Source organism: Lathamus discolor, chromosome 5, assembly GCF_037157495.1.
Source record: "Lathamus discolor isolate bLatDis1 chromosome 5, bLatDis1.hap1, whole genome shotgun sequence".
Classification (NCBI taxonomy): domain Eukaryota; kingdom Metazoa; phylum Chordata; class Aves; order Psittaciformes; family Psittacidae; genus Lathamus; species Lathamus discolor.
The window spans coordinates 111510638-111537920 of record NC_088888.1 but is presented as its reverse complement, the minus strand read 5'-3'; the positions used below and the strand labels follow the sequence as shown (position 1 = coordinate 111537920).

The window sequence follows — 27283 nt, the reverse complement described above, 5'->3', positions numbered from 1 at the left end:
ATGGTTTCTGTGGGGGATGTGCTCTGAGGTGACCCCTTTCCGAAATGGCAGATGGCGGCTCTGAACTCTGACCCAGTGAATCATAAGAAGAGATGCTTTTGAGGGTGTTTTGGTGACTTGCTTCTCATGGCACCTTGATCTCACCCTGCCAGCATCTGACATGGTTGAGATTCAGCAGTGGGAGAGGCACACGTGAGATAAGGGACAGGTGTGACAGGGGTGGTTCTGGATTCTTCCTGGTTGGAAATCTCGTGCTGCAGTGGGAACCCTGTACGGGGAGGTGGCTGTGGGAGCAAGTGGGAGCTGCGTGGGTGGTGGGTAAAGGAGGCAATCGGACACTGCCTGGTTGAAGTGTGAAGGGGCCTGTTCCCTTCTGTGTGTGTCTTTCAAGATAACAAGCCCATGTAGCTGCTTGCTTTGATGTGGACACCAGCCTACCTGCAGCAGTGGGTGCATGATGGGTGATTGCCCTACCACCAGTCTGGGGGTCTGCTGTGGCTGTTCTCGGGAAGAGTTGTGGATGGGGTTGCTTCAGGGAGCCAAGGCTTGTGTGCTGCTCTGGCTGGCAGGTGAGCTGATACGGTGTGAAATGTTTCCACGGCTCAGGTGAATGCGTGTTGCTGTGTCCTGGGGCAGCCCAAGCAGCGCTGTGGCCCTGTTTGGATGTTGCCTGTTCCATTGTGGCTCATTTCCATAGTTCTTTTGGAGGATTTAATCCACCTCTGGGGCTGTGCTGTGGCCTGTCGCAGGCGGTGGCTGGGTTCCTGCATGCTCAGCGGGGCAGGGCTGCTGGCCTTCAGGCTGTGACTCATCCTGGAGGTTCATCCTGCTATTCCGCCTGCTCTCCCAGTGTCTCTCCTGCCTCCTTACCATGCACCAGGACCCTCACTGCCACCACCATCCTCATCGTAGGTGAAGCCGCCCTGGTGCGTCCATCCCGTCTGTGCAGAGAAGGTGCTGGGGCGAACGGGGTGGGTTGGCTGCAGAGAGCTGGGAGAGGGGACATGGAGAACACCTTTAAAGAGCTCCTTTTCTGGCCCTTGGTACAGATGGAGCCCAGCTCTGCTATTCTCCAACCGGGGGGGGCGGTTTGACCCTCTGTTCCCTGTGTTGGGGAGCCCCTCGCAGCCCAGGAGTGCTGCATGCCAGGCAGAGCTGGGCTGCTGGGGCATGCATAGGGTTGTGCCTGCTGAAGCAGGGCCAGGGCAAAGGTTTCTTTTGCTCTCCGTGTCTTTGGCACTGACCTGGTGTGGAGGTGTGAGGTGGAAGGTGGTGAGGAGGAAGGGGTGAGGAAGGGGAAGGGGCCCTGGCTGGCCTGGGGAAGCTGTGCCGTGCTGGTGTGTCCCTCTTGGGCTCACAGTGTGAGTGAAACGGGCAAGCCAGGGCTGATCTCACCTCCTGGGTGTGCCGGGCTCTGCATGCCCATGTGTTGGGATGGGCTGTGGGGATTTGCCACGGTCCCTCGCTGGCACCCTGGTGAGCAGCCCCATTCTGCTGGGGGGCATGGAGCAGTTGGCATGGAAGAGGATGGTCACCCTCACCTGCATGCCCCTGGTGAATGCTGCACCACCTGCAGTGGTGGGCAGGGACCATGGGACAGGGTGCTTTGCCATGGTGGGGCACTGGGGGTGGGGGGTATTTGGCTGGTAGGATTTGGGAGGCAAATCACAGGCATCCTGTCTAATGAAGCCCTGTTTGCAGGGAGCCTGAGCTGCCTCTGTGCCCTGCCCGCTACCCTGCATGGACACTGGGGTGCAGGATGCGGCTGAGGCATCACTGGAGGGATGCCCGATGGCTGAGGTGAGCATGGGCAGGGGCTTGGGGGGCAGGAGACACCCCAAAGATACCTGTGGCTGGGGTACCCCCACAGTGGAGGATGGGGGATCCCCATGGGTGGAGGATGGGGATGCGGGTGCAGCCATCAGCATCAGTGTGGGGATGGGACTGAGGGTCACGTTCAGACTGGATAGAGGGGACTGTGGTATGGACACATGTGGAGAAGCTTTTGATAAGGGCCCATAGGGACAGGACAAAGGGGAATGACAAACTGACAGAGGGGAGACTGAGATGAACTCTTACACAGAAGTTCTTCCCTATGAGGGTGGTGAGGCCCTGGCACAGGGTGCCCAGGGAAACTGTGGCTGCCCCATCCCTGGCAGTGTTCAAGGCCAGGTTGGACGGGGCTTGGAGCAACCTGGTCTAGTGGAAGGTGTCCCTGCTTGTGGCAGGGGGTTGGAACTGGGTGAGCTTTAAGGTCCTTTCCAACCCAAACCATTCTGTGATTATACGGAGGAGGCAGCTTGACCATGTAGTTCCCATGGGGGAGAGGCCAGAGGACAAGGGAACATCCCAGCTCACCCTGTCCTCCCGCTGCAGGAGTTGGAGGAGAAGCAGCGCCCGGTGGCGCAGTGGACGGTGGCGGAGGCTGGCGCCTGGTTGGCTGCATGCAGCGGGGCCAGGGAGCTGGTGGAGCTGGCACATGAACATGACGTCTCGGGACGGGTCCTGCTGCGGCTGACAGAGGGGACCCTGCGGCGCATGGGGGTAACCCCGAGGAGCCGGCGCCGGGAGCTGCTGCGGGAGCTGCTGCAACTGCGGCTGCAGCAGGAGCTCGAGGAGCTGCTGAGCATCGTTGGCGGTGAGCATCCCCACGCCAGATGTGGGCTGGGGCGGGGCTCACTGGTTCCCTGGGTGGATGGTGGTCATTGTCACCTCTCCTCAGAGTGAAGACGATGTCACTGCGGATGTCCTGGAGACTGCAGGAGAGGTGATGCCATGGGAGGACAAAGCAGCAGCTGGGACTGAGCACTTGATGCAGGAGCGGTGCTGGAGGGAGCCTTGAGGTGACTGTGTCCCCCCTGGAGAAGCCCAAAGCTGGCTGGAAGAGGTGGCCACCGGGCCCCAGGTGGACAAGTTCAAGGGTGACTGCCGGCTCCCATGGGGTCCTATCGGCTCTGGCACACTGGGGGCACCCTACCAGCCCCCCCTGGATCCTGCTGCAACCATGAGGCAGCCCGGCCCCAGGGGTGACCCTCCAGTCAGTCTGTCTGTGGCATAGAGCACAGGGGGACAAGTTCCCAGGTTGCTGTGTAAGGGAAACCTGTCTCCTCGGTGCCCCGGGGCTGGCAGGAGCAGAACAGCAGAGCCCAGCACAGAGCTGGTCCCAATAAACACTGTCCTGGTAAGTACAGAGGGGTCCCCACTCTGAGGAGCTACAAAAGGGCTGAAAGCCCAACCCCCCTCTGCCACAGCCCAGGACAGGGAGTCTGCAGCCTCCTCTCCCCTGGTATTTTCCTGGCTCTAAACTTCTGCACTGGTGTGAAGGGCCGGCCATGAGCTGCAGGGCAGGGTCCATCCCCAGGACCCGATTCTCCAGGGAAGAAAAGGGGAGCAAGCACTCCTTCCTCCCACACTACCCTGATGTGGTCTCCCAAGTCTCATGTGGTCCAAGGGTCTGGCTGCATCCTGTGGACCCCTGTGGTCTGGCACCCTGGATCCTGGCACTGGCACTATCTATGCCTGCTTCCTGTGCTGGAAAACATGGTGGGAGCTGAGCGAGCAGCCCTGTTGAGCCGAGGGACAGGGCACAGTTTGCTCTCTGCTTATCTTAGTGCAGACTCTGGGCAGGTTCAGAGTTTACTTTGTTTTTCACCTTGGCTTGTGAAATGGGCATTCGGTTTCCCAGAAGTAAAATCCCTTCCTGTAAAGGGCTCAGGCAGCCCACAAAACTGAATTGGCTCCCCAGGCTCATGTGTTTTCACACAAAAAGCCTCACTTCTCTCTTCCTAGGTGAAGACTTTATCCTCCAAACCTCTCTTGAAGATGGAGGATGCCAAGAGGTGCTGCTTTGGCAGGTCTTCCTGCAGGAACCAGCCACATGGGGCTTCCAGTGCTCCTGGACCAGTGCCAGTGGGGCTGGAGCATATCCCACCGGGCAGCTGGAGGGATACAGAAAAGCACAGGCTGCCACCAGGGTCTGACCCATGCTCAGCCAAGCCTGGAGCAAGAGACCGCTCGCCTTGGGCAGCCCACAGGAGGGGTCCTGCAGAGGCAGAGGAACTCCCTTCTGCTGCAGAGACCTCACCCGCGGGAGCTCATTGGGTGCCCCGAACAGCTGCGGTGCAAAACCAGCACAAAACAGATGGAGTGGAGGGGATGCTGGCTAGTTGGGATCTTGGAATGATTTGGGTTGGACACTCATCTAAAAGCTCATCCAGTTTCAACCCCTGCCACGGGCAGGGACACCTTCCACTAGACCAGGTTCCTCCAAGCCCCGTCCAACCTGGCCTTGAACACTGCCAGGGATGGGGCAGCCACAGCTTCTCTGGGCAACCTGTGCCAGGGCTTCACCACCCTCACAGGGAACAGCTTCTGCCTAAGAGCTCATCTCAGTCTCCCCTCTGTCAGGTTAAAGCCATTCCCCCTTGTCCTGCCCCTACAGGCCCTTGTCAAAAGCCCCTCTCCAAATTTCTTTTAGGCACTGGAGGCTGCTCTAGGGTCAAATTGCTCACATTCTCCTCCAGGCTGCTCTCACTCTAGCCTCCACTCATCCTGTTTTGCTCAGCTCCAGCCCACGCAGCAGCTGCCAAGTTTCACTTTTGCACTCTTTTGAAAATGGTCTGATTTCCAGTAAATTGGGAGGCTTCCTGCTATCTCCATTATCAAAAAGAAGGAAACCCTGTGATAAACCAGGGCTGTAAAAGGGTGGAGTTTTACAGCTGACAGGCTGACTCCAGCCTGGGAGCTGCTGAGTATCTGCGGCAGATGGTAGGACCTTGATGGTTAAGCTTTGGGGAGGGGATGGGGGGTGAGAGGTGGTGAGGGATCAGCATAAAGTAGGGATCTTGTCTGTCTTCTCTTTCATAGTTCATGGGTTTTACCATCTCCTGAGAGATGTCAGGGAAGGGAAAAAGGGGGTTCAGGGTGAATGGTCCCTGCTTGAAGCCTGGGATGCCGGAAGCAGCCTTTGCTTGCCAGCCTGTTTGGAGAAGCTCAGGGAACCCGTGTGGGCTGCAGGGGTTGGTTGAACAGGGAGGGTAGGGAGGAGGCGGAGGGTCAGTGCAGGAGCCCGTGGGGAAGGAAGAGGGATCCGGGGCTATTCAGGGGTAGGCTGATGCCTGCAGGGGAGCAAAGCCTGGCTTCAGGAATTGCCTCCAGGGCTGAATGGGGAGGGACTCGCCACATGCTCTGGGGTCAGACCCCTTACAGAGCCCCTCCCCTGCTGCGAGCTGGGAAACGCTCCCGCAGCCAGCGCTGATCCTGCCCACCCCGGACACGACCCAGTCCCACGGTGGGCCAGGATGGGTGCGCTCGGCCCGAGCACAGCGTGCCGCGGCCGGGAGCCGGGCCGGCTGCGGAAAGGGGCAGGCACCTGCATCCTGCTGACATTTGCTTCTCTGCTCTGGAGACAGGGGGCTGGGCTGGGACGCGTCGGGGCCAGAGGAGAGGTGGAAGGCAGCCCTGCGGGCGCTCCTGTAGCCCAGGAAGCTGCAACGGATAGTTTGAGGAACGTCACCTTTTCGGCGGCATGCGCTCTGTCAGCTCTAACAGGGCTGCAGAAGCAATAGGTGCTGGGGTGCAGTCCTTGGGCTGGCGGCGTGGGCAGCTTGGGCAGTGGTGCCTGCCTCCTGCCCGCTCTTTAGGGAGTGTGGTAGCACTGGGGTAACTAACAAGGGGCAGTTGTGGGACACCCTGCCCTGTTCCCAAGGCTAGGGGGAGAATTTTTCCTTTCTCCCCCATAGAGTGATGGTGGGATTCACCTCTCCCAGCCCCTCCTACAGTCTAAACTTCACCACCCAAAGTGCTCTGGTCCCTGGCACAGCCTCTCAAAGGCACAAGCTCTTAAAGAGCCCGGCTCCCCTGGGCAGGGATGGGGAAAACACTCTAGAGGGGGCTGTTCCCATGAAGCAGAACGCAGGCAGTCCTGCTGTAGGTCATGCTGCCAGGCTTACTGCTTCCCTTGTTTGCTAGCAAGGAAGAAGGCAATCCTGAGTTATTCCAGAAATACACTTAATAGTCCTCTTTCTGCACTAACACAAAAGCATATGCCTTTTTCCTTTTTCTTGAAGAAGTCTGAAGCCATGCTGGGACTTCAAAGCCAGGTTAAGTTTTCAAGGCCAGGTTGGATGGGGCTTTGAGCAACCTGGTCTAGTGGAAGGTGTCCCTGCCCATGGCAGGGGGTTGGAACTGGATGAGCTTTAAGGTCCCTTCCAACCCAAACCATTCTAGGATTTGATGATTCAAAGTGTGCCCACGTGCTAGTTGAGGGTCCAGCTGGGCTGGAGTTAATGTCTGCTACTGTAGCTCTGCAATGCTGTTTTGGGCATCTGAGACTAAAATAGCATTGGTAATGGGCCAACAAGCATGAAGCTGGGAGGGGATAGAACTGGGATAGGTGGCCTGAGTGGGCTGAGCTGCACAGCACTGGGCTCAGCAGTCAAAGCTGGGGCAAAAATATAGCCACTGCCATAAAAAATAATCAAAAGTACTTTTTGAAATATATTAGCAATAAAAGGAGGGCCAAGGAGAACCTCCACCATCTACTGGATACTGAGGATGAGGAAAAGGCTGAGGTTCTTAATGCTGCCTTTGTCCCAGTCTTTAAGTCACACCAGCCATCTTCAGGCTCACCAAGGCAAAGTGCCAGGTCCTGCATTTGGGTCACAACAACCCCATGGAACACTACAGGCTTGGGGAAGAGTGCCTGGAAATCTGCTCGGCAGAAAAGAACCTGGAGGTGCTGACTGGCGGCTGCTGAACATGAGCAGCTTGTGCCCAGGCAGCCAAGTTGGCCAACGGCATCCTGGCCTGTGTCAGCAATAGCGCGGCAGCAGGGCCGGGGCAGTGATCATCCCCCTGCGCTGGCACTGGTGGGGCTGCACCTCAAATCCTGTGTTCAGTGCTGGGCCCCTTACTATAAGAGAGACATTGAGGTGCTGGAGCGGGGCCAGAGAAGGGTAATGGAGCTGGTGAAGGTTCTGGAGCACAAGTGTGATGGGGAATGGCTGAGGGAACTGGGAGTGTTTAGTCTGGAGAAGGGAAAGCTCAAGGGGCACCTTATTGCTCTCTACAACTGCCTGAAAGGAGGCTGTAGTGAGGTGGGGGTAGGTCTCCTCTCCCAAATAACAAATGACAGGACAAGAGGAAACAGCCTCAAACCGTGCCATGGGAGGTTTAGATTGAATATTAGGAACAATTTCTTCAGAGAGGGTGGTCAATGGAGGCATTGGAACAGGCTCCCAAGGGAAATGGTGGAATCACCATCTCTCAGCAAAAAAAAAAAAAAAATAAATCAAAAGCCATGTCCAAAACATGTGTAGATTGAGCCCTCAGCGATATGCTTTAGTGGTGGTCTTGGCAGTCCAGGGGTAATGGTTGGACTTGATGATCTTAAAGGCGTTTTCCAACCTAGTTGATCCTATGATGTTATGATTCTCCTCTCCAGAAATCAGGCATGAGTCCTGTACCTGGGCTGGGACAATCCTAGGCACAAACACAGGCTGAGCAGAGACTGGATTGAGAGCAGCCCTGAGGAGAAGGACTTGGGGTGTTGGCCAATGAGAAGCTCACCATGACCCAGCAGTGTGTGCTTGAGCCCAGAAACCAACCGTGTCCTGGGCTGCATCACCAGCAGCGTGACCAGCAGGTCGAGGGAGGGGATTCTCTGCCTCTGCTCTGCTCTGGTGAGACCCCCCCTGCAGTCCTGCATCCAGCTCTGGGGCTCCAACATAAGAAAGGCATGGAGCTGTGGGAGTGAGTCCAGAGGAGGCCACGAAGATGCTCCAACGGCTGGAGCAGCTCAGCTATGGAGACAGGCTGAGAGAGCTGGGCTTGTTCAGCCTGGAGAAGAGAAGGCTCTGGGGAGATTTTATAGCAGTCTTCCAGTAGCTGAAGGAGCTGACAAGAAAGCTGGAGAGTGGCTTTTGACAAGGGCCTGTAGGGACAGGACAAGGGGAAATGGCTTTAAACTGGCAGAGGGGAGATTGAGATGAGCTCTTAGGCAGAAGTTGTTCCCTGTGAGGGTGGTGGGGCCCTGGCACAGGGTGCCCAGAGAAGCTGTGGCTGCCCCATCCCTGGCAGTGTTCAAGGCCAGGTTGGACGGGGCTTGGAGCAACCTGGTCTAGTGGAAGGGGTCCCTGCCCATGGCAGGGAGGTTGGAACTGGATGAGCTTTAAGGTCCTTTCCTACCCAAACCATTCTATGATTACATGAATCGTGGATAGGCTTGCTTTTCCTCCCTGTGATGTCATTATGGCGTACAGACTTTAGAGTCCTATCCTGAGCCACCTTGTGCTGTATGCAGAAGAGGCTCTTAAAGCAGGAGATATGTAGTTCACAAACTGTGCCTAATGTACACTAATGTACACAATGGGTATGTTGATTTGTGTCCCAGTTGAAACCCCAGTGTGGTCACCACCCCAAAAAGGCTCTGATGTGTCTTTGCTGGCTGAGCTGTCATTACTGGCGAAGGATGCCTCCACTGTTTCCTGGAATGAGTCCTCTGCATTGATGGGTTGCCATCTCCTGACTTTCTGCTTTTCTCCTTTAGGATTCTGGGTCTTTCCTTCCCAGTGTTTTTCCTCCTGAATTCTTGAGGTGGTCCCCATCTTCTTCTTAAACCTCAGCCTTGCCTGGCAGGCCTGCTGTGTGATGGTGTGCTGTCTCAGCTGAGCAGGGAAGCTTGGTTGTCTGTGTCCTCTTCAAAGTCAAGTGTCTGACCAAAGGGAATATCTGCTTGAGGTGAGATGAATTAGATCCCATACCCTCTTATAGGAGGCTGGGGCCTCTGACAACACACCTTAAAAAGAGACTGTTTTATTCTTCCACAGCCATGGCCTCACAGGAGGACATACCGAAGGATGACGAAAAGGCAAATCTTGCAAAAAAACAACTGGTAGAAGCATGTGAGAAAGAAGGACTGGATGATAAACACTGGCTTCCCAAACTGTCAGAAATACTGGGAGTCAAGTCCAAAGAAGCCCTGAAACATATGCAATATGAAGACTACCTTAAGCTGGAGCCTAAAGTAAGGTACCCCTGGGAAAAAAGGGCTCTCCGAAACCTCCTGGGAGTAACAGTCAACAAAGGAGATGCAGAAGAGACTCTTGAGGAGGTGCAGAAGAAGCACTTGGAGCGAGCAAAGCAGAGACAAGAAGCAGCCAAGCTACTCCTGAACGAGCTGAAAGAAATGCACAACAGCCACAGCCACAGCAAGGATGCTATAAGAGAGAAAGAGGAGGCTCTGTGGCAAGCCATTGAGATTCCCAAAGAGTACTGGCCAGCACCAGAGAAGTCACTGGTGGGTTTGCTGGAGAACATCCAGAAGCAGCTGGAGCAGCAGGAGTTGATAGTTAGCAAGGCCGAAATTGTCTCTGACATGGAGGTCCTGAGGCGGGCGTCAGGGGGACTGGCCCTGCAGGGCATCTACAAAACCAGCAGCTTTGAGGATGTGCTGGCAAAGCGAGACCAGCTCATCCGGGTTCCGGATGGATTCAGGCTTGCTGGTCCAGAGCAAGGGTCTCTGTTTGAGAGGAAGGAGTTCTCCTCCTCTGCAGCAGAAGCTGCTTTCACCAAGTCCATGGAGAAGCTGGGGTTCAGCATCGCCGTTTCTGCCAAAGCTGGGTTCTGGTGGTTTAATGTTGACACTGACATAGATTACAGCAGCTCTTCGCAGTCGAAGGAGACCCACCAGTCCCACTCTGAGGAGAGCTACATTTGCACCAGCAAATACCACTACATCCCTCTGGCCTCCTGCTACTTCCAAAAGCATCAGCTTCATCTAACAGATGTGGCCCTGCAGGAGCTGAAAGACATCGAGCATCTTTTGAGCAGCGTTCCGGAAGAAGACAGGTCCAACATACTGAAAAGCAGGTGTAAGAAGTTCTTCAGCACATTTGGGTCCCACGTAAACCAGGGTCCCCTCCACTTTGGGGGTATATTCCAGTGGAAGGCATCTGTAGCAGGATTCAGAGCTGAGCAGCGGGAAGAGATGAAGCAACAAGTATCTGAATCACTGAATGGCTATGTAAGTGCCACCTACAGCAGCTTCGGTGTCAGCAGGGGAGTGAATGTGGAAGGTTCAAAGTACAGCTCACGTGCTTCTTCTCAGGGAAGAGATGGAAGGAGAGCCCACACAGAAGTTCAGCATGACGTGACCAACACAGGGGGCCCACCAGAGACAAATTTTCTTCCTCAGTGGAAACTGGGGCTTGTAACTAATAACACAACCTGGTGTGTTATTGACCGAGGCTTTCAACTGATTCCAGTGTGGGATATAATCCTGTTCAATCACAGAAGTGATTTTAAGTCCAGCTGTCAAATGAGCAGCATCCTCAGGGCTGCATACGAAGCGTTAACGAATCACAGTGTCAGCAATATATCTGGAGAGGAACTGGTCAATGCAGTGGAAGAGGCCAGAGCTTTCATGGAGTGTGTGAAGGCCTGGGAGGTGACAGTGGATGAAGAGAAACTGTCCACGCTGATAACATTCAAACAGAATCTGTATGAAAAAACCAAAACCCATAATGTCTGGATCAACATATGCCTGTCAGACAAACGACTGCAGGAGTTCCTTGTGAATACTGTCCTGTTTTTCAGGAAATCATCTCCAGAAAACACCACGTGTATCAAGTCTCTGTTGAAGTGCCTCCTGGATCCTTATGTCTATTCTGTCAAGGACTTCCCCAGGTCTTCCTCCATTATGCAATGGATCTTTGATAGCAATCCCATGCTTCCTGAAACTCTCAGTGTTTCTGAGCTTGAAGATCTCACCAAGACACTGCTGCAAATGAAGGAGTATATCGAGGAAGTCACCTATGCACCAGAAACTGCAGCATCTGCCATTCATGAAGCAAAAGTAAAAGCCACGTTGACTATAAGCTCAACTGTTTATTCCTTACTCCAGGTTCTCCGGGGAAGGGCACAGAAAGACATAGAACTGTTAGTACTTCTAATTACAACCAGCACAGGATACCAGATGGAAGGGAACAATTTTCGGTACCTCCTTGGATGTCCAGAAATTAACTTCATGATACATGAATTGCAAGAGGGACATAAGGAATATCTGAGTCTGAAGAAACAAGATGTTTACAGAGCTCAGGCTTTCCTGCTGCTGACGGGTCTAAAGGTAACACCTGAATATAAAGAGGTGTCCCATGAGCAGAAGAATGAGCGTTTAACTTTCATGGAAGATCAAATGAAAAACTTATGGTCCACAGAGGTAAAAACGCTCTTTGAAAAGCACCGTGCACTCAAAGACTGGGAGATGCTGGAAAAGGACTTGCATTCCCTCGTCAGTGGGCGCTTGGAGGACACATGTGATGATCTGAAGAAACACAGTATAATCAAAGACATGAAAGACACTTTTCAAAGAACAGAGCCTTCCAGTCAGTCCAAATCCAAATCAGACAGCAGTGAAACTGAAGCAAATCAAGCCATTACAAATCAAGAATTCCTCCACTTACTTAAGCGCCTTGGACTGGAAAATCACTATCCAAGGAAGATGGGGACAGAAGATTTCCACATCATATACGAGAAACCTTTACATGACAGCCAGCCTAGCAATGACAATGAATTAACATTTTACTTCCTACAAAAGCTATTAACTGTGGATTATCGGGTGAGGTACCTGACTTGCAGGCATGAGAGCAACCCACGACTCACACCTATGCCAAACCCCACAGAGCAAGAGAATGAATGCTCAGATTCCTTTGATGACTTTTTCACATTGGATGAAGAAGCCCCTGAATCTGCAACCAAAGACAGTTGTGTGCACCCCATGGACCTCCAGATGGCAATTTTTCATTGCGCTGATGATTTCATGAGACAGTACATTTCAACAAAGCTTGCTTTCTGCCAATTTGCACTACCTCTCCTGGTACCAAATCCATGCACTTCAAAGATAGAGTTTCCCCTCTGGTCCCTCAGCCAGATAAAGAAGAGCTGGAAAGAGGCTGAGAAGCCAGGAAAGCAAGCCAGAACTAACAGTTACAGAAACAAATTCATTTATCAAGCAGAGACACCCATCGTGTCCTTCATACGGATTGGCAGTTCTCCTTCCTCTTCCAAGTCTCAGATCCTGAATGCTCTGCTGAGCAAACAAAAGCATGACACTTTTTTCCACCGGCATTGCAAAGGCAGCACCAAAGACTGTTTGCTGATGAAAGGTGTTGTGGAGATCTCCTGGTACTGCCCCCGGGGCAGTGATGATGACAGCTTTGACTGCTGTGTTGCTTTCTGTAACCTGCATGGAGATGCAAGGGACCACGAAGAACAGCTGCAGTTTCTACAGGAGATATCAGCTGTGAACGTGGTTCTTGTAGCCGAGTCTGACAAGAAAGGGATGAAAATTTTACGTGACCTGTGGCAGTCGCAGAGGCCTTTGGTTTGTCTTTTCACTGAAAAAGAGAACATTGCTGCTGGCCAATCTAGCCAAAACATAAGAATAGGTATCAAGAACAGAAACGAAGCAGAATTAATGGATGAGCTGAAAAAAAGCATTGGAGAACTTGTGGAAAGGTCTAACACTCTTTTCAGCCTTGATTCCTGCCTGGACAAAGCTCGCAAGCATGGATTCTTAGTCGATGAAGATACAGATGCATGTGTAACAGCCAAAGAAAAGGCAAAGGCGCTAGTGAAGCTTCTGAAGGAAGAGAAGTTGTTTGAGATCAAATCCAAACTGCTGCCTCTTCAAGGAAAACTGTGGTACATGTGGTGCAAAAAGGACAAAGAACTCACTCGCTTGCAGGAAAAGAGGAATCAGAGCATAGAGCATCATCGGAGCCAAACTGAATTGGAGAAGTCAGCAATAAGAAGAAAACAACTAGAACAAGCATTCCCCCTCAATCAGCTGATGAAATCAGTCCTTGGCTTTCTCCAGTCACAGCCAGCAGATACTAAGAAATACTTCCTGCACTGGATGAAGGTTTTCATGGATGATCTGTCTTCCGACTGCCTTGACAGACTGAAGAAAGAATATCACCTGTTATGGTCTCAAATCCTGGCAATAACGAAAAGCAATGACAAAACCTATCTGAAACCTCAGTTGCTGAAGGATATAGATGCTCTCTCCAATGAAATCAACTATTCGTCCATTGGCTTTGAGCATATTTTGAGAGAGGTAGGGCAGATTTATGAAGCTCTGGAATCAATGAACTCAAAGGATGAATGTTTTGTCAAACTACCTGAAATTGCAGCTGATCTGATGGTTTCAGGATATCCTGTCGAGCTGATGGATGGTGATGCTTCTTACATACCATTACGATGGGTCAATGCAATCTTTGACAGATTAATTAATAAGCTAGGGGACAAACGAGTATTTGTTCTCTCAGTGCTTGGCATCCAGAGCACAGGGAAGTCGACCCTGCTGAATGCCATGTTTGGTCTTCAGTTTAATGTCAGTGCAGGGAGATGCACCCGGGGAGCGTTTATGCAGCTAATTAAAGTAGATGAGAAGCTGCAACAAGATTTGGGCTTCAGTTACATGCTAGTTGTTGACGCAGAGGGACTTCGTGCCATAGAGGTGGCCAATAAACAGTCCCTTAACCATGACAATGAGATGGCCACCTTTGTCATTGGCATTGGCAACATGACTCTGATCAACATCTTTGGAGAAAATCCTTCAGAAATGCAAGATGTCCTCCAGATTGCCGTCCAGGCTTTTCTGAGGATGAAGCAAGTAAAACTTTCCTCAAGCTGCCTGTTTGTACACCAAAACGTGGGAGAAATAACTGCCAAGGAACAAAACATGGAAGCACGAAGACGCCTCCAGGAAAAGCTGGATGAAATGACTATGACAGCTGCCCAGCAGGAATTCTGTGATGCCTACTGCTTCAGCGACGTCATTCACTTCGATGTGAACACCCATATTCATTACTTTTCTCACCTGTGGGAAGGAAATCCCCCAATGGCACCACCCAACCCCACTTACAGCCAGAACGTCCAGGAATTAAAGAGCAAAATTCTCCAAGCTGCCAAGAAGAGACCACCGGGCAGCATTTTGAGGCTCTCGACCTTGAAAGTTCGTATTAGTGATCTCTGGAATGCTTTGCTGAATGAAAACTTCATTTTCAGCTTCAAGAACTCAGTGGAGATTGCTGCGTACAAGAAGCTGGAAACCGCATTTAGCCAGTGGAGCTGGCGGATGAGGAGTCATGTCTTAGACTTGCAAATGAAACTGGACAATCAAGTTCGGAATGGGGACATGCAGGAGGTCCCCAGAGAAAGCCTTGAAAATGTAGTGCAAAAGACAAGTGATGACATCATGAAAGACATGGAAAAGTATTTTGTTGAGGAGAAAGACCATGAGATACTGGCCCAGTGGAGAGTCATCACGGAACTGAAGCTGAATGAACTAAAGGAATCTCTCCTTCGTGAAACTAGAAAGAAGTGCGAGAATCTGATTGAACTAAAGAAGAACCAGTGTAAACTGGATGAAAGGAAGTCAGAATATGAAAGTGAGCTCTTGAAAAAGAGTAGGGAGATGGCTCTGTCTTTAAAAGGCCAGAGACTAACTGAAAGTGAACTCAGAGACACCTTTGTTCATCTCTGGAATGGGTGGGTTGCTGTATTCTCCTCTGCTGCACCCCCTCTGATAGAGGTTGATATCGATAGGGAAATAGAAGATGTCCTTCTAGATCACTTTAAGGGACCTAACTTAGTAGAACGGATAAAGGAATTTCCCCAAACCAACACATTTTCTGTTAACTTTGAAAAACACATTGCTAAGAAAAAACGTTGGTACGTCTTTGTTCAGAATTTTGATCATGCTGATATAAGCAAAATACAAAACATTACAGATAACATCATAAGGTGTGTGACAAAGAACATTGATAAGAAGGAACAGGAGAAAAGGGATTATAGTCAAAGTTTTATTCATGAAATACTAAATGAAGTACAGAAGGGTATGGACTCTATCCCTAGCAATGCAAAATACAGTTTTAATACAGATTATGCAATAGATTTATCTCTGTATCTGTGCAGAATGGCAGCAAAAAGATTTAAAAGCATGCAGGAAACATTCAGAAAAGCAAATGATCCATACACCTACCTGGTGAACAAGAGAGAAGATTTCTTTAAATATTTCCAGATCTCTTGTCAAGGGGCCACTTCCATCACAGCATTTGCTGTTTTCCTGTGTGACAAGATTGCCCCAGCTCTTCGCCAGGCAATCTATGAGAGGACAGCTCTTACCATAGTTCAAGACATCAGGGGTAAGCTGCCAGATTTCAGTGGCAATAGATCCTCTCTGGAAGTCTGCATACTGAAATACCTGGCAGAAGAAGAAAACTTTGAGTATTTTCGGGAGTATCTTAATTTCCCAGGAGACTTTATGAAGAGTTACATTGAGAGACGTGTTGAGATGTACTGTTTAGATAAGAACAGGAGGCTGGAGAAGTTTTTAGATGACTCCCTTACTCAACTCTACGAAAGCATTCTGTCAGCTGTTTTTCAATCAACCAAGATTGTCAAAGACAGAAGAGACAGAAATGACAATATCTCTCTTTGGCTGGATGAATTTTGCAAGGCACTTAGAGAGGTGCTAATCTTGCCCAGAAGCAACCTGAGGAGCATTGAGCATCAGGAGACAAAAGACATAGACTTCCTGAAAAATGCCATGACAGAAGCATTGGCTTACCTGAAGGACAATCTCAAGAAAGAGTTTCCTAATGCTGATATGAGCATATTTGAAAAGCAGCCTCACGCAATCTTGGCTGAGCAATTTTCAGGATGCTGGAATCAGTGTCCCTTTTGTGGGGCTGTTTGCACAAACACTATGCCACGTCACGATGGAGACCATCAGCTAGTCTTCCATCATCCTCAAGTTTTGGCAGGTTACAGGTGGTATAAAACAGACAATCTGGTCATTGATATTTGTTCTAGTAGTATTGTGAGTAACAATTCATTCAGGGTTGATGAAGACACATGGATCCCCTACAAGAAATACCGTGATGCGGGATTTCCCTATTCCAATTGGCGAATTCTTCCTGATACATCAATGCAAGCATACTGGAAATGGTTTGTGTGTCATTTCAGGACAGAGCTTGAAAACTTGCACAATGGGAAATTTCATGGCAAAGGAGAAATCCCTGCCTCATGGCAGAGAATTACAAAGCAGGAAGCACTTGATGAACTGAAGATGCTTTAGGCCAGGTTGACATCAGAGACTGTAGCGATAGGACAAGGGGCATTGAATTCAAACTTACACGGGGGAAGTTCAGCCTGGATATAAAGAAGAAGTTCTTTACTGTGAAGGTAGTGAGGCATTGAAACATGTTGGCCAAAGAAGTGGTAAATGCTCCACCCCTGGCAGTGTTCAAGGCCAGGTTGGACAGAGCCTTGGAGGACATGGCTGTGATGCATTCCTGCCCATGGCAGGGGGGTTGGAACTAGACGATCTTATGGTCCTTTCCTACCCAAACCTTTCTATGATTCTGTAATATGAAGGAAGAACTGCAACCACTTTGCATTTTAGAAGAGCATAGTATAAGTAATTCCACAAAATAGTTACAATATACAATATATAAAATATATATGCAGCCTCAAGCTACATGAATGATACCTAATTGCTGACAAAGTTGGGTGAAATAAGGCGTGCTACTCCTGCCTCAGAAATTCCCTTGCTTCATGATACTCAGAATTCTCTTCCTTTTTTGCCACGGACATTAACCTCTGCTTTGTCTTATATAAAAAATGAAAAACATTCCTGCAGTGAGGAGTCACATGAACAAGATTAAGATCGAGTGCCAGGCGAAGAGCAAAGGCAGCATTTGAAAAGTACCGATTTTATCAGCTGCTATCAGAATAAAAGTGACACTGACAGAAATTAGTTTTTCCTGCAGCAAGTACTTGTCATGCTTAAAGAAAAGGCTGCGGGATCTGAAAGCAGCTCAACATTGGCTGCAAGCTTTGCTGATTTACTTTTCAGTATTATCATTCCGTTATCAATCCTCTATTGATAAACTGAGCTAGTACTCAGGTTAGTAGCTGTTCTGTCTCTGACATCCTTCAGGCAGTTAACACCAAATGTGTATTTAGGTAGTGGTTTAATTAAGTTTTAATTTGGTTAGCTTTAGAAAACTTTTAGTTAGTTTAGAAAACTTTAGTTAAGTTTTAATTTGGTTAGTGGTTTATTAAGCATACTTCATTTGTTAAGACAAGCCATTCCTGGCTGGGCCTCTTGAACCTCTTAGCCTCCGCTAAGCAACCGCTCTTCTATTTGCTCAGCTGCTGAGTGAAAACCTTTGTATTTGTATTTGTAATCAATGTGGAGGATTATGTCTCTGCAGCTCCCACAGCAGCCATCAGCAGTGTGTGACGTTAGTGTTCATGCTGTCAGGACAGGCTGGTGACAGTGGTACCATGATCCGGAGAACATATAACCAGCCGGGACTGCACCACTGAATTGGCTGGCTGGTTTTGCTGTGCAGTTCCTGCAAAGCCACTGGAAATCCAAAGACAAGCCCTCCTGGAACACTGGCTAAAGTGGTCATTCACTATAATCCCTTGCTAATAAACCAGTCGAGTTAGACTGGACTGGTCTCTGCATCCTTTATTTTCAAGTTAGCTGCAGTTGTGTGTGACCTCAGCGTTTGTGCTGTGAAGACAGGTAGGTGGCAACTGGGCGAAGGTCTGTGTGGATGGAGAATGTCTGCTCTTCAGGGTGGAGGACTTTCTTTAATGTCTCAAGGGATAATAAGAAGGGGAGGAAGCCATAAACAAGAACATTCAGTCAAACAAATCTGACCAACACCTGATGTGTTGAATGGCCTTAAACTGACAGAGGGGAGATTGAGATGAGATCTTAGGCAGAAGTTGTTCCCTGTGAGGGTGGTGAGGTGCTGGCACAGGTTGTCCAGAGAAGCTGTGGCTGCCCCATCCCTGTCAGTGTTCAAGGTCAGGCTGGACAGGGCTTAGAGCAACCTGGTCTAGTGGAAGAAGATGTCCTGTGACAGGGGGTTGGAACTAGATGAGCTTGAAGGTCCGGTCCCTTCCTACCCAAACCATGCTATGAGTCTGTGATTCTATGATCTCCTGCCCTAGAGAGCACCTTTGAACTAGCTCTGGCAATTAAGAAGCTGGCATCTGCTCCAGGAGCAGCAGAGACAAGGGCTCTTATTCTACTGCTCTGACCAGCATCATCTAAAGGGGTTTGTAGGTCCCTTCCAACCCAAACCATTTTGTGATTCTAGGATTCTATGAAGGAGCCTGTGGTGGGAACCAAGCCTGGTCAGTCACACTAGTGGATGAATGGGAGACTGAGAAGAGTTGTTTCAATGAGGTTATCAGAGCAGGTGCTGGTCAGTGGGAAACTAAAGGAAAAAAGGGGAACCAAACCCAAAATATACCATGACACAGCCCTGACAAAACAGACATGGAGACAATGGCTTGGAAACAAGCCTCACCAGTGTGAGCGTGTGCTGCAAGGAGAAAGTGAGTGGTGAGACCTACATGTATGTGAGTGGATTTGACTCCAGCTCCTGAAGTCACATGGGTGTAGATGCCTCTGGTGTCAGCTGCTGGAGCAAGAGGGGTCTCAGTGCAAAGACAGGAGTGAGTGAAGATCTTTATCCTACAGTTTCTGGCATGGGAATGGTGCGTGGCCTGAAAACCAGCCACTGGTATGAATGAGGTGAGTGAAGGGCTGAGCACTGGCAGCTGGAGCAGGACCACAGGTCACAGCCCAAACTGGGTGTGCATGTGAATTCACCAGCAAACTTCAAGCTGGAGTGGCTGTGAGAGAGTGGCCTTGGCCCAGGATGTATCCAGGGGTTGCAGTGTCCATGTTGCCTCATCACGTGCACCAAAGCACTCTTTCAGGGCTTCTGTTCTCCCATGCATACTGTGCGTAGCTTGCAACCTTTCGGCAATCTTCATCTTTCAGGTGTCTGCATGCCTGTAACCTCCAGCTCCTTCTCCAGTACAGGGAGGCAGTGCTCTACATGGAGGCCTACAGGTGTCAGCATCTCTGCCAGTCCACCCTGGCCTGAATCTTCTTTGCAGGGATCACCTGGCATGTCCTTCCCTGTGGACACTGCTGTGGGAAGGAATGCAAGGACACAACGATGCACGGTTTGTAGCTAAGGTTCTCAGGATCACTGACTTGCTCAAAAGGAGTTGATAGGGGAGGCAAAAGACCTGATGATGAGATATGAATGGAAAGCTGAGCAGGAACTGCCTGGTGGGGGTCTGTCACAGGGTGCAGAAAATGCAAGTGACAGGACTGTGGTGACAGGCTGGGAGGCCAGGATGGGGCTGTAAATGGAGAGGTGGAGATCTTAGTGTACTGACTTTGAATCATAGAATCACAGAATGGTTTGGGTTGGAAGGGACCTTAAAGCTCATCCAGTTCCAACCCCCTGTCACGGGCAGGGACACCTTCCACTAGAGCAGGTTGCGCCAAGCCACATCCAATCTGCCCTTGAACACTGCCAGGGATGGGGCAGCCACAGCTTCCCTGGGCAGCCTGTGCAGGGCCTCACCACCCTTTGCTTTCGCTTTCTCTTCTCCCCTTCCTTGCTCTGCTTTTCCTGTTATTTCTCCCTATGTGTACCCCCGCCCACCCCACCCTGTGGCATCCCAAACATGTATTTCTTGTCCCACCTGTCCCTGGAGCTGGTGGGACACGGCCAGGCTCCCTGTGGAACCCAGAAGTTCCCCTCACCCCAGTCCTGGCATCCATGCTCCTCCTGGGGTCTTCTGCTCCTGGTCTCAGCATGTACAGAGCCTGCGATGGTCCCAAGTCCCAGCTGCATTGGGAAGGTCATAGAACCATATAATCACAGAGTGGCGTGGGTCAGAAGGGACCTTAAAGCGCATCCAGTCCCAACCCCCTCCCATGGGCAGAGATACCTTCCCCTGGACCAGGTTGCTCCAAGCCCAGTCCAACCTGGCCCTTTGGACCACTTTTTCTTTAAAAGGAAACAAATTACAGATTCAGTCACTGGGGTAGGAAAAGAGCTTTAGGATCATCAAGTCCGACAGTAAACCCAGCGCTGCCCGGGCCACCACGCCACTGTTTCCCTCAGCGGACGCTCAGCCACCAGCGGCCGCCCCTTCCCCTTCCCGAGGAGGGTTTCTCTGGAGCCCCCGTGCCTCCTCCCGGCCCGGAAGCGTGGACACGGGGGTCAGCAGCCCGCGGGAGAGCCAGGCCGGCCTCACGGGCCCGACTCCCCCTCCTCGGCCCTAACCCCCCGGCTCCCCCCGCTCTTCACTTCCCCCCCCACGAAGCCGCCGTCCGGAGCCCGTCCCCGCCCGCAGCCCCCGCTTCCCTCTCGGGCGCCGCGCTCCTCCCGCCCTGCAGGCGGCGCCCTCGCGCGGCGGGCGGGGCGCCGTGGCGTCACGGCCACGCCAGGTGGGCCGATGCGGCGGCTAGAGGCGGGCTACGGTGGCCGGTGGAGGTCAGGGCTAGGGCGGGCGCGGAACGGGGCGCCGGTACTGGCGCCGGGAGCGGGGGCCGCCATGGAGTACGTGACCGCAGAGCAGCTGGCCGGCTTCAGCAAGTACAAGGTACGGGTGGGTTGCGGGTGTCGGGGGCCTGGCCGTGGGGCTGGGGGGCTCCTCGGGGCCTGGCGCTGTGAGGGGATGTCCGGGCGGGTCCCCCCGGGAATGGCGGCATTTGGGCGGGGGTTGCAGTGGCACCCGGTGCCGGGGGGTGCGTGTGTGGTGTTGGGTGCTATGGGAGGGGGTGTCGTGGGGCTCGGGGTAGCGGGGGGTGCTGCGGGACACGGGAGCTGGGGAGGGGGCAGCTGCCGTGAGCACTTGTGGCTTCGGGGGAAGGCAGGGGCTGCTGTAGGTCCTGGCCCCGTGCAGGGGGAGCCTCGGGCCCGATTCCGTGGGGGGAGCCAGCGGCAGTGGGGTCGGGTCCTGGGTGCGTGTGTGTGTTAAAAGGGTGCTTGTATGAAACGTCCCCCCCACGCCGCCGCTGCCTCACTGTGGGGCGCGGTGAGGTCTGGGGCAGCGTGGTGGGTGCTGGGTTCCATGCAGGACCCCACCCGTCCCTCCCCGTGCCCTGTTCCTGGGTGGGCCGTGTAGGGGAGTCCCAGTGCAATGCGGCGTGATGAAATGCTTCTTCCCCCCCCGAGCTCTTTCATGACTGGGGGGGCTCGGTGCATGAAGGACCAGTGTGACCGTGTGAGACGTGGGACCCTCCCCTTGCTGGCGGGGACAGGGGACTGTCGTGCTCTGCAGCGAGCCGAGGGGTGTCTGCCTGCAAACTGGGCACCCCCCAGTCTGTTTCATAGCAGGGACGAGGATGCCACGTGCAATGCTGCAGGGTACAACGTCCAGCACAGTGCAGTGTGAGCAGGTCTGTGCTTCAGGTGGGCACTCCCAGGCTGTTTGCCGCCTGGGGAGGACAGGCTGTGTGCCCAGCAGTGGGGACAGCGGAGTGTGGGGCAGTGGCAGTATGGCTGCATGCCAGCTGTGCTCCCCTAGCCGTGCTCCTGGAGTGGGGATACACCTTCATGTCCGAGTACAGCATAACATGACATTACCAAGTGTAGTGTGAGCACATTCAGTGTGTGTGCCCCCCTCCCTGGTCTGACCCTGGGAATGAGGGTCATTGCTGGGCACCGTGTGGGTGTGATTTTGAGTGGTGCTGTGGCAGCTTACTTGTCCTCCCTCACCTTCCTTGGCTGTCAGCGATGTGGTCAAGACAGGCAGTTGTGGCATGTCACCACATGGTGTTTTGCCAGGTTGCACTGTGGCCACCCTTGCCACAAAGGGGCTGCAGAGGAGGGGGCTGTGGGTGCGTGTGGGATCCCATATTTAGCTTGGGACCATGTTGCTTCTGTGCTGTGGCTGCTACGTGTGTGGTCAGACCAACAAAAACATGTCAGACATTATCCCTGTCTCTTTGTGTGAGCATGCCATGTGTGCAGTCTTTGAAGGAAGGCTTTGTAAGTGCTGATGGACTCTGTCATGGCAGTCTAAATCCCTAGGGGCTGATTTGGGGTCAAAGTATGTGGCATCTTTAACACAGGGGAACATTGTGTTTATGCGGAAGGGAGGGTGTTTATTGTATTTTTTCTTCTCCCAGACCAACAGTGAAGCTAAAAGGTTTTACCTCATCTTCTCCTTTGTTCTTGTTCTAGGATCCATCATATTGGGCCATGTTGCAGTCATCCTTCCAGGGTGATTCAGAGTGTCCTTTAAGTCTGGATAAGTCTGAGACATCTGGGGAGTGAAGCTCCTCCTGGAGCAGTCTGTGGGGGTAGGAGTGGTCAGGGCTTCCTCACAATCTCCTTTTGCAGGCTCATTGCTGATGAGGTGAAGATAAATGGACTTGGTAGAGTGAGTTTGACCAATGCAACAGGTTGCATGAGATTCCTTGTGGAAAGCTGAGTGTATGGGGATTTGTCAGTAAAGTCTGTGTTTAGAAAGGCAGTGAAAGATAGCAGCTTGGTTTCGGATGGCATAGGGCTGGAATGTGTAAGCAGGTCTCTGATGGATGGTGGAGGTACCGATCCCAGCCTGGCACAGCTGAATGGATGGGCAGAGGCCAAGAAAGCTGCATGTGTCCTGAGAGCAGGAGTGCAGTCTTACTGGCAGAAGTAGCTTTGTTCGAGAGATTGTGGTTTTACTGAGTCAGTAGGGACTTTGATAAGAGCACGCAGATTCATGCTTGGTGCTCAAAGAGCATCATTCTATCCTGTGCTGAGGGTTTGTCATATATGCTCCCCAGGACAGTGTGAGCACCTGCAGGTTAAAGTGCTTTGCTGGAGATGGCAATAAACTGTGTGGAAAAGAGCAGTTAGTGCTGACATGTCAGACTGCCATGGAGGGCAGGAAAGCCCTGGTCGGTCTGTGCAGTGCTGCCCTCCTGTGTGTGCTGCCCTCTTGTGTGTGTTGTTTGCTTGGGGAGCTTTTTTTTTCTTTGCTATTTTAGCCTTGAGAAAAGGGCTCATCCAGGCCCAAATCTCTAATACTGGGTTGCATATTCCATCCTTGCTTTAGGCATTGAGGCTTATCACAGAATCAGCATCTTACAGAGAAGAACAACTTCCTAATATCTCATCTAAATCTCCCCTTTGTCAGTTCAAAGCCATTCCCTCATGTCCTGTCCCTACAGGCCCTCATCAAAAGCCCCTTTCCAGCTTTCTTGTTGGCCCCTTTAAGCAGTGGAAACTGCTCTAAGGTCTCTGTGGAGCCTTCTCCAGGCTGAACAAACCCATCTCAGCCTGTCTGCTCTGCCCTTTCCTTTCCTGGAAGGTGACTCTAGATCCACCACTACTCTGTTGATGAAAAGGTGATTGACCTTCTGCATACAACTAACTGTTCTTGCCCAGAAAACTTCTGCAACAGTATAAACTGTCATCCCAAATGGACAGAGCAAGGAAGAAGCAAAGTGGGATGTGTATGGATGGTAGTGCAAAGGAACAGAAGAGTAATGTAGCTGTTGCTGAGCTGCTTTCTGTGCCTCATCCCCAAAGTGAGCCTGTGTTTTTAACCTGAGTGGAAGGAGTCAGTGTGTGGCAGCAGCAACAGATCACCTGAGAAGGTGGCTCATGTTGTCTAACTTGAATTTGTACTTGGAGTTCAACATAGCTGGAAGCCTTTGAGCTTAGGCTGGACCAGCCAGAACTGTGATGCATGGTCAGAACCCAAACCCTCTGCGGGAAGGCTCCTTCAGTTCCTGCTGCCAACAGCCCTGCAGCCTTTGACTGCCTCAGCCTTTAAGCTGTGCCTGGCAGAAGCTTTCCAGCCTTCATGCGATAGATTTGGAGAAGAGCAAGCAGACTGGGGGGCACATTTAAGAGGCAACAAATGTCCAAGGAAAGGAATGTGTCCTCTGAGAGCAGCTAGTGTCCCTGCAGCTGATACAGGAGGAGCAAAAGAGCTTCATGCAAGATGGTCCACAGCTTTCTCCAGCCCTGGCTGGTTTACTCCCCCTGTTGCTGCCAGGAATGCATATGGGTAAGCAGCGATTCAGGAATCCAGATGGTTTTAGCTTTGCAGTATGCACGTATCTCCTGGCTGGGGGAGAGGCAGGTGTACACTGCTCCTGTCACCAGCTGCCTCAGTGCCGCAGGTGTTGGGGTGTAGAGGGAGCCATCCTTTAGCTGCTCTTAAAGGGATGCTGAAGAGCTCCTCCGCTGAGGAAGCTGCGCAGCAGAAAGCACAGTGTTTAATCATACGTCTAACACTTCCTCAGTAGGAGATTGTGATTTGGGTGTAGCACATGTACCTCTGGGGACAATTTAAGCAAACCTAAAGTGGGAAGGAAGGGTTTCTCTGCCAAATCAAATACATCCTTTGTCACTAATGCATTACAGCCTTGCCTGGCAGCAGCATGGCAAGACTTCTCCTGAGGAGACGCTATGTGGCAGTCGGAGTGCCGGACAAATCCAAGGTGTGTCTGCTCCAGTGCTTCCTCTGGCTTGTCAGCCTCGTGTAGATGATTGATTCTTCTGGCAGGGTGGAGCTCTTGGTATCAAAAATAAACCTTTTGGTTTGGGGCTGTAGAGCAGGATGCATGTGTTGACCTTCCAAAGAAAAGCAAACCAGACACTCTGCTGTTGTTGAGTATTGAATGTCCTCTGCCAAAACCAGATGCTCTGTTAAGTACTGAATGTTTTCTGCCAAGAAAGATGCAGCCAGGCACTGCGATTTCAGAGTGTAAACCTTGCAGTTGGATGCCAGAGGTCGTGATCTGCTTCTTAAAAACCTATCTGCAAATCGCCTTCTGACAGACTTTCGGGCAACCTTCTTCTATAATTTTATGGGGAGAGGGAAAAATGGGACTATCTGGAACATTCACAGAGGTGTCTGCTCCTACTTTGTTTTCTCTAGGGGAAAGACATATCCCTTTCTTCCCTCTAGGCTGCCTCCCAGACTTGTTTTCACAGAGCAACCCAAACAAATTTCCCTTGTGGAAATTGTCTCTGCCTTTCCCGAGTGTGGTGTCCAGAGCTGGATGCAGTGTGTGAGCTGGAGCCTTACCAGTGCAGTGGAGGGGGGGGAGGGATGGCTTTATGTGTCGCATACAGCACATGTATTACTTCTGCTTGTGCATCTTGATGAGCTGCATGTCGCTTTCTGCAGCACTGTGACTCTCGTGGCTCCCTTTAGTGGGTTGGGAGGCTGCGCTTGCAGCTGCCATGGTGCCAGAAGCTGTTTCACTGCAAGCAAGGGCAGAGTGCTGCAACATTGCTTGTGCTGTTAGTTACAGACGGCTTTGGTGGTTTGTCACTGCCTTTTTGTGTTCCAGTCGTCTGCCCTGCATTTTCTGTAGCCTTTCCCTGCCCAGTGCTGTATGAACTGCTTGCAATTCTGCTTTATTCAGCTTTACCCTGTGGTGTCCTGTACTGTACTGGTGTCTTCTGGTGTGATGGAGTCACTGATGACTATTCCTAGGGCATGTCTTGCAGCGAGATGTGTAGTCGCTCTATGGCTTTTTCATCCAGCTCATGTAGGAGGAGGGAAAGTACTTGAGTGACTGCTGTGTGTGAGGCTCCAGCTGTGTGTGTAAGTGGTCTCTGCTAGTGTGTTTTTGTCACCATGTGAGCTGGGTTGAAGTGCAGGCATGAGCGTCTCTAGTGATGCCGCCGGGACCTTGGGCTTTCCTTAAGGGTATGCATTATCCTCAGGAGCAACGGTCTGGGGGAAATGCTGGTAAAGGAGGGTGTGAGAATGCTGCTCCTTACATGTGGCATGGGAGGGACATGAGATTGAAGGCAGTGCCGCGTGTTTGGGTCCAAAGGTGGGACAGGCTGAAGTCTTACCTAAGAAGCTTTGGGAGCAAGTATGAGTTCAGTAAGAGGAAGGCAAATTTAGTCTTGGGAAGCGCCTTTTATAGCAAAACTCCTGCACCCTAAAATCCTTCCATTTCTATACCCTCTCCTGATCAGGAGCTGGTGATGGCAGCCCACGGGTAACACGCAACCAGCAGTGGCATGGGGGAGGCTGGTGGCTCTTGTGAAGGGGTTCTTTGTCTCATTACCTGTGTGGGCAGTAAAATGAAGTCCTCTTGGTGTCTGCTGCCACATGCCTGCTGGGCTGAGGCTTGGGAGCAGCTAGCAGTGCTCAAGTGCTAGAGAAAGCATCCCTGCTGCTCATCCCAGCTTCTCTCTGCAGCAACCTGCACTTTGCTATGGGTTTGCCTGGCAACCTGGTGTGAGTTGGTTGGGTTCTCTCAGCATGGAGGGGAGTACCTCAGCACATGCCAGCCTTGCTTTCCTACAAAGGTGGCTGGCTTAGAACTGCCCAGAGCAGCACTGCAGAATGGCTGCAGCAGTGAGGGGTGACATCTCTTGCCTTGGGAAAAGGCAGCCCTTCTCCAACTATGTGCTCCTGAGAGTGGAAGAGGCATCTGGTACGGAGCGTAGCTGTGTGTTTGAGAACATGGCAAGCTCTGGGGGCCTCATACATAGCACCAGGAGGTGCTGGTCTGTTATTCCAACAAGAGAGGCGCTTGGCCTCTGGAAGGTGACATTTCAAATGCCATTTGTTAGAGCTAATGCTATAAGGAGAGAATAGTATAGATAATCTTGCAACCCTTTTAGATGGTGGGAACTTCAGGTGGGGTAGCGTCAAATGGGCCTGTGATCCATGTGCAGTGTGCTGAACAGATGCTGTCTATAGAAGATATTTCATAGAATCACAGAATGGTTTGGGTTGGAAGGGGCATTGAAAGACCGTATGTTTCCAATCCCTCCAGTGGCAGGGACACCTTCCACAAGACCAGTTTGCTCCAAGCCCCTGAGGTCCAGTCTGGCCTTGAACACTGCCAGGGATGGGGCAGCCACAGCTTCTCTGGGCAACCTGTGCCAGGGCTTCAGCACCCTCACAGGGAAGAGCTTCTTCCTAAGAGCTCATCTCAATCTCCCCTCTGTCAGGTTAAAGCCATTCCCCCTTGTCCTGTCCCTATAGGTCCTTGTCAAAAGCCCCTCTTCAGCTTTCTTGTCAGCCCCTTTAGGCGCTGGAAGCTGCTGTAATGTCTCATTGGGCTCCACGTTTTGATCATTTGATCTATTAGAGGATTTTCTTACAGGAAAACAACTTTATTCCTCATTTCCAGTGTCAGATGGAAAGAGTGTTCCCAGGAGAGCTTCTTGCTGCATTCCTGCGTAAAGGCAAGGACATGCAGGTGGCCCAGTTACTGATACCAAGTGGGAGCTGCCCACAGGGTCGTCTGCTGCAACAAGCTGGCTGAGCTTATCCTGTGGCTGAGGGATCTGTGCAGTGCAGCACAGGCCTGGGCACTCTGGGGCTGATGTGATGTGGATTGCTGACTCGTTGATGTACACCAGTCCCCATGTCAGGGTCACTGCAGTGGGCTGGATTT

At 51.6% G+C, this 27283-nt stretch overlaps 3 protein-coding genes across 6 annotated transcripts in view; all 3 read left to right on the top strand.

Annotated features, from left to right (window-relative positions):
* The first annotated feature begins 44 nt into the window (after positions 1-44).
* On the top strand, positions 45-3733 carry LOC136015702 (sterile alpha motif domain-containing protein 12-like). 2 transcript variants are annotated; one of them, XM_065682010.1, is made up of 4 exons: positions 45-926; positions 1702-1800; positions 2377-2638; positions 2723-3733. In XM_065682010.1, the coding sequence occupies exons 2-4, from the start codon at positions 1741-1743 to the stop codon at positions 2725-2727; spliced, it is 327 nt and encodes a 108-aa protein (XP_065538082.1). In that variant the 5' UTR covers positions 45-926; positions 1702-1740; the 3' UTR covers positions 2728-3733. The 2 variants fall into 2 exon arrangements, with proteins under 2 accessions (XP_065538082.1, XP_065538081.1); XM_065682009.1 differs by having other exon boundaries at positions 45-971.
* A 935-nt stretch (positions 3734-4668) lies between these two features.
* LOC136015697 (interferon-induced very large GTPase 1-like) lies at positions 4669-17527 on the top strand. 2 transcript variants are annotated; one of them, XM_065681997.1, is made up of 3 exons: positions 4669-4767; positions 8549-8739; positions 8829-17527. In XM_065681997.1, the coding sequence occupies exon 3, from the start codon at positions 8831-8833 to the stop codon at positions 16142-16144; it is 7314 nt and encodes a 2437-aa protein (XP_065538069.1). In that variant the 5' UTR covers positions 4669-4767; positions 8549-8739; positions 8829-8830; the 3' UTR covers positions 16145-17527. The 2 variants fall into 2 exon arrangements, with proteins under 2 accessions (XP_065538069.1, XP_065538070.1); XM_065681998.1 differs by lacking the exon at positions 8549-8739.
* Positions 17528-20363: 2836 nt separating this feature from the next.
* SELENOI (selenoprotein I) overlaps positions 20364-27283 on the top strand; it is a 31930-nt gene continuing 25010 nt past the window's right edge. For both annotated transcript variants that reach the window (XM_065682007.1, XM_065682008.1), the window contains exon 1: positions 20364-20505. In XM_065682007.1, the coding sequence (XP_065538079.1) occupies positions 20458-20505 (48 nt within the window). In that variant the 5' untranslated portion in view covers positions 20364-20457. The remainder of the gene's footprint in view (positions 20506-27283) is intronic.

Bases quoted from the DNA above. Each gene is read 5' to 3' on its own strand.
- LOC136015702 (XM_065682010.1), top strand. From the start codon at position 1,741: ATGGACACTGGGGTGCAGGATGCGGCTGAGGCATCACTGGAGGGATGC. The intron at 1,801-2,376 runs GTGAGCATGGGC...CTCCCGCTGCAG, and splicing joins AGGGATGCCCGATGGCTGAG to GAGTTGGAGGAGAAGCAGCG.
- LOC136015697 (XM_065681998.1), top strand. From the start codon at position 8,831: ATGGCCTCACAGGAGGACATACCGAAGGATGACGAAAAGGCAAATCTT.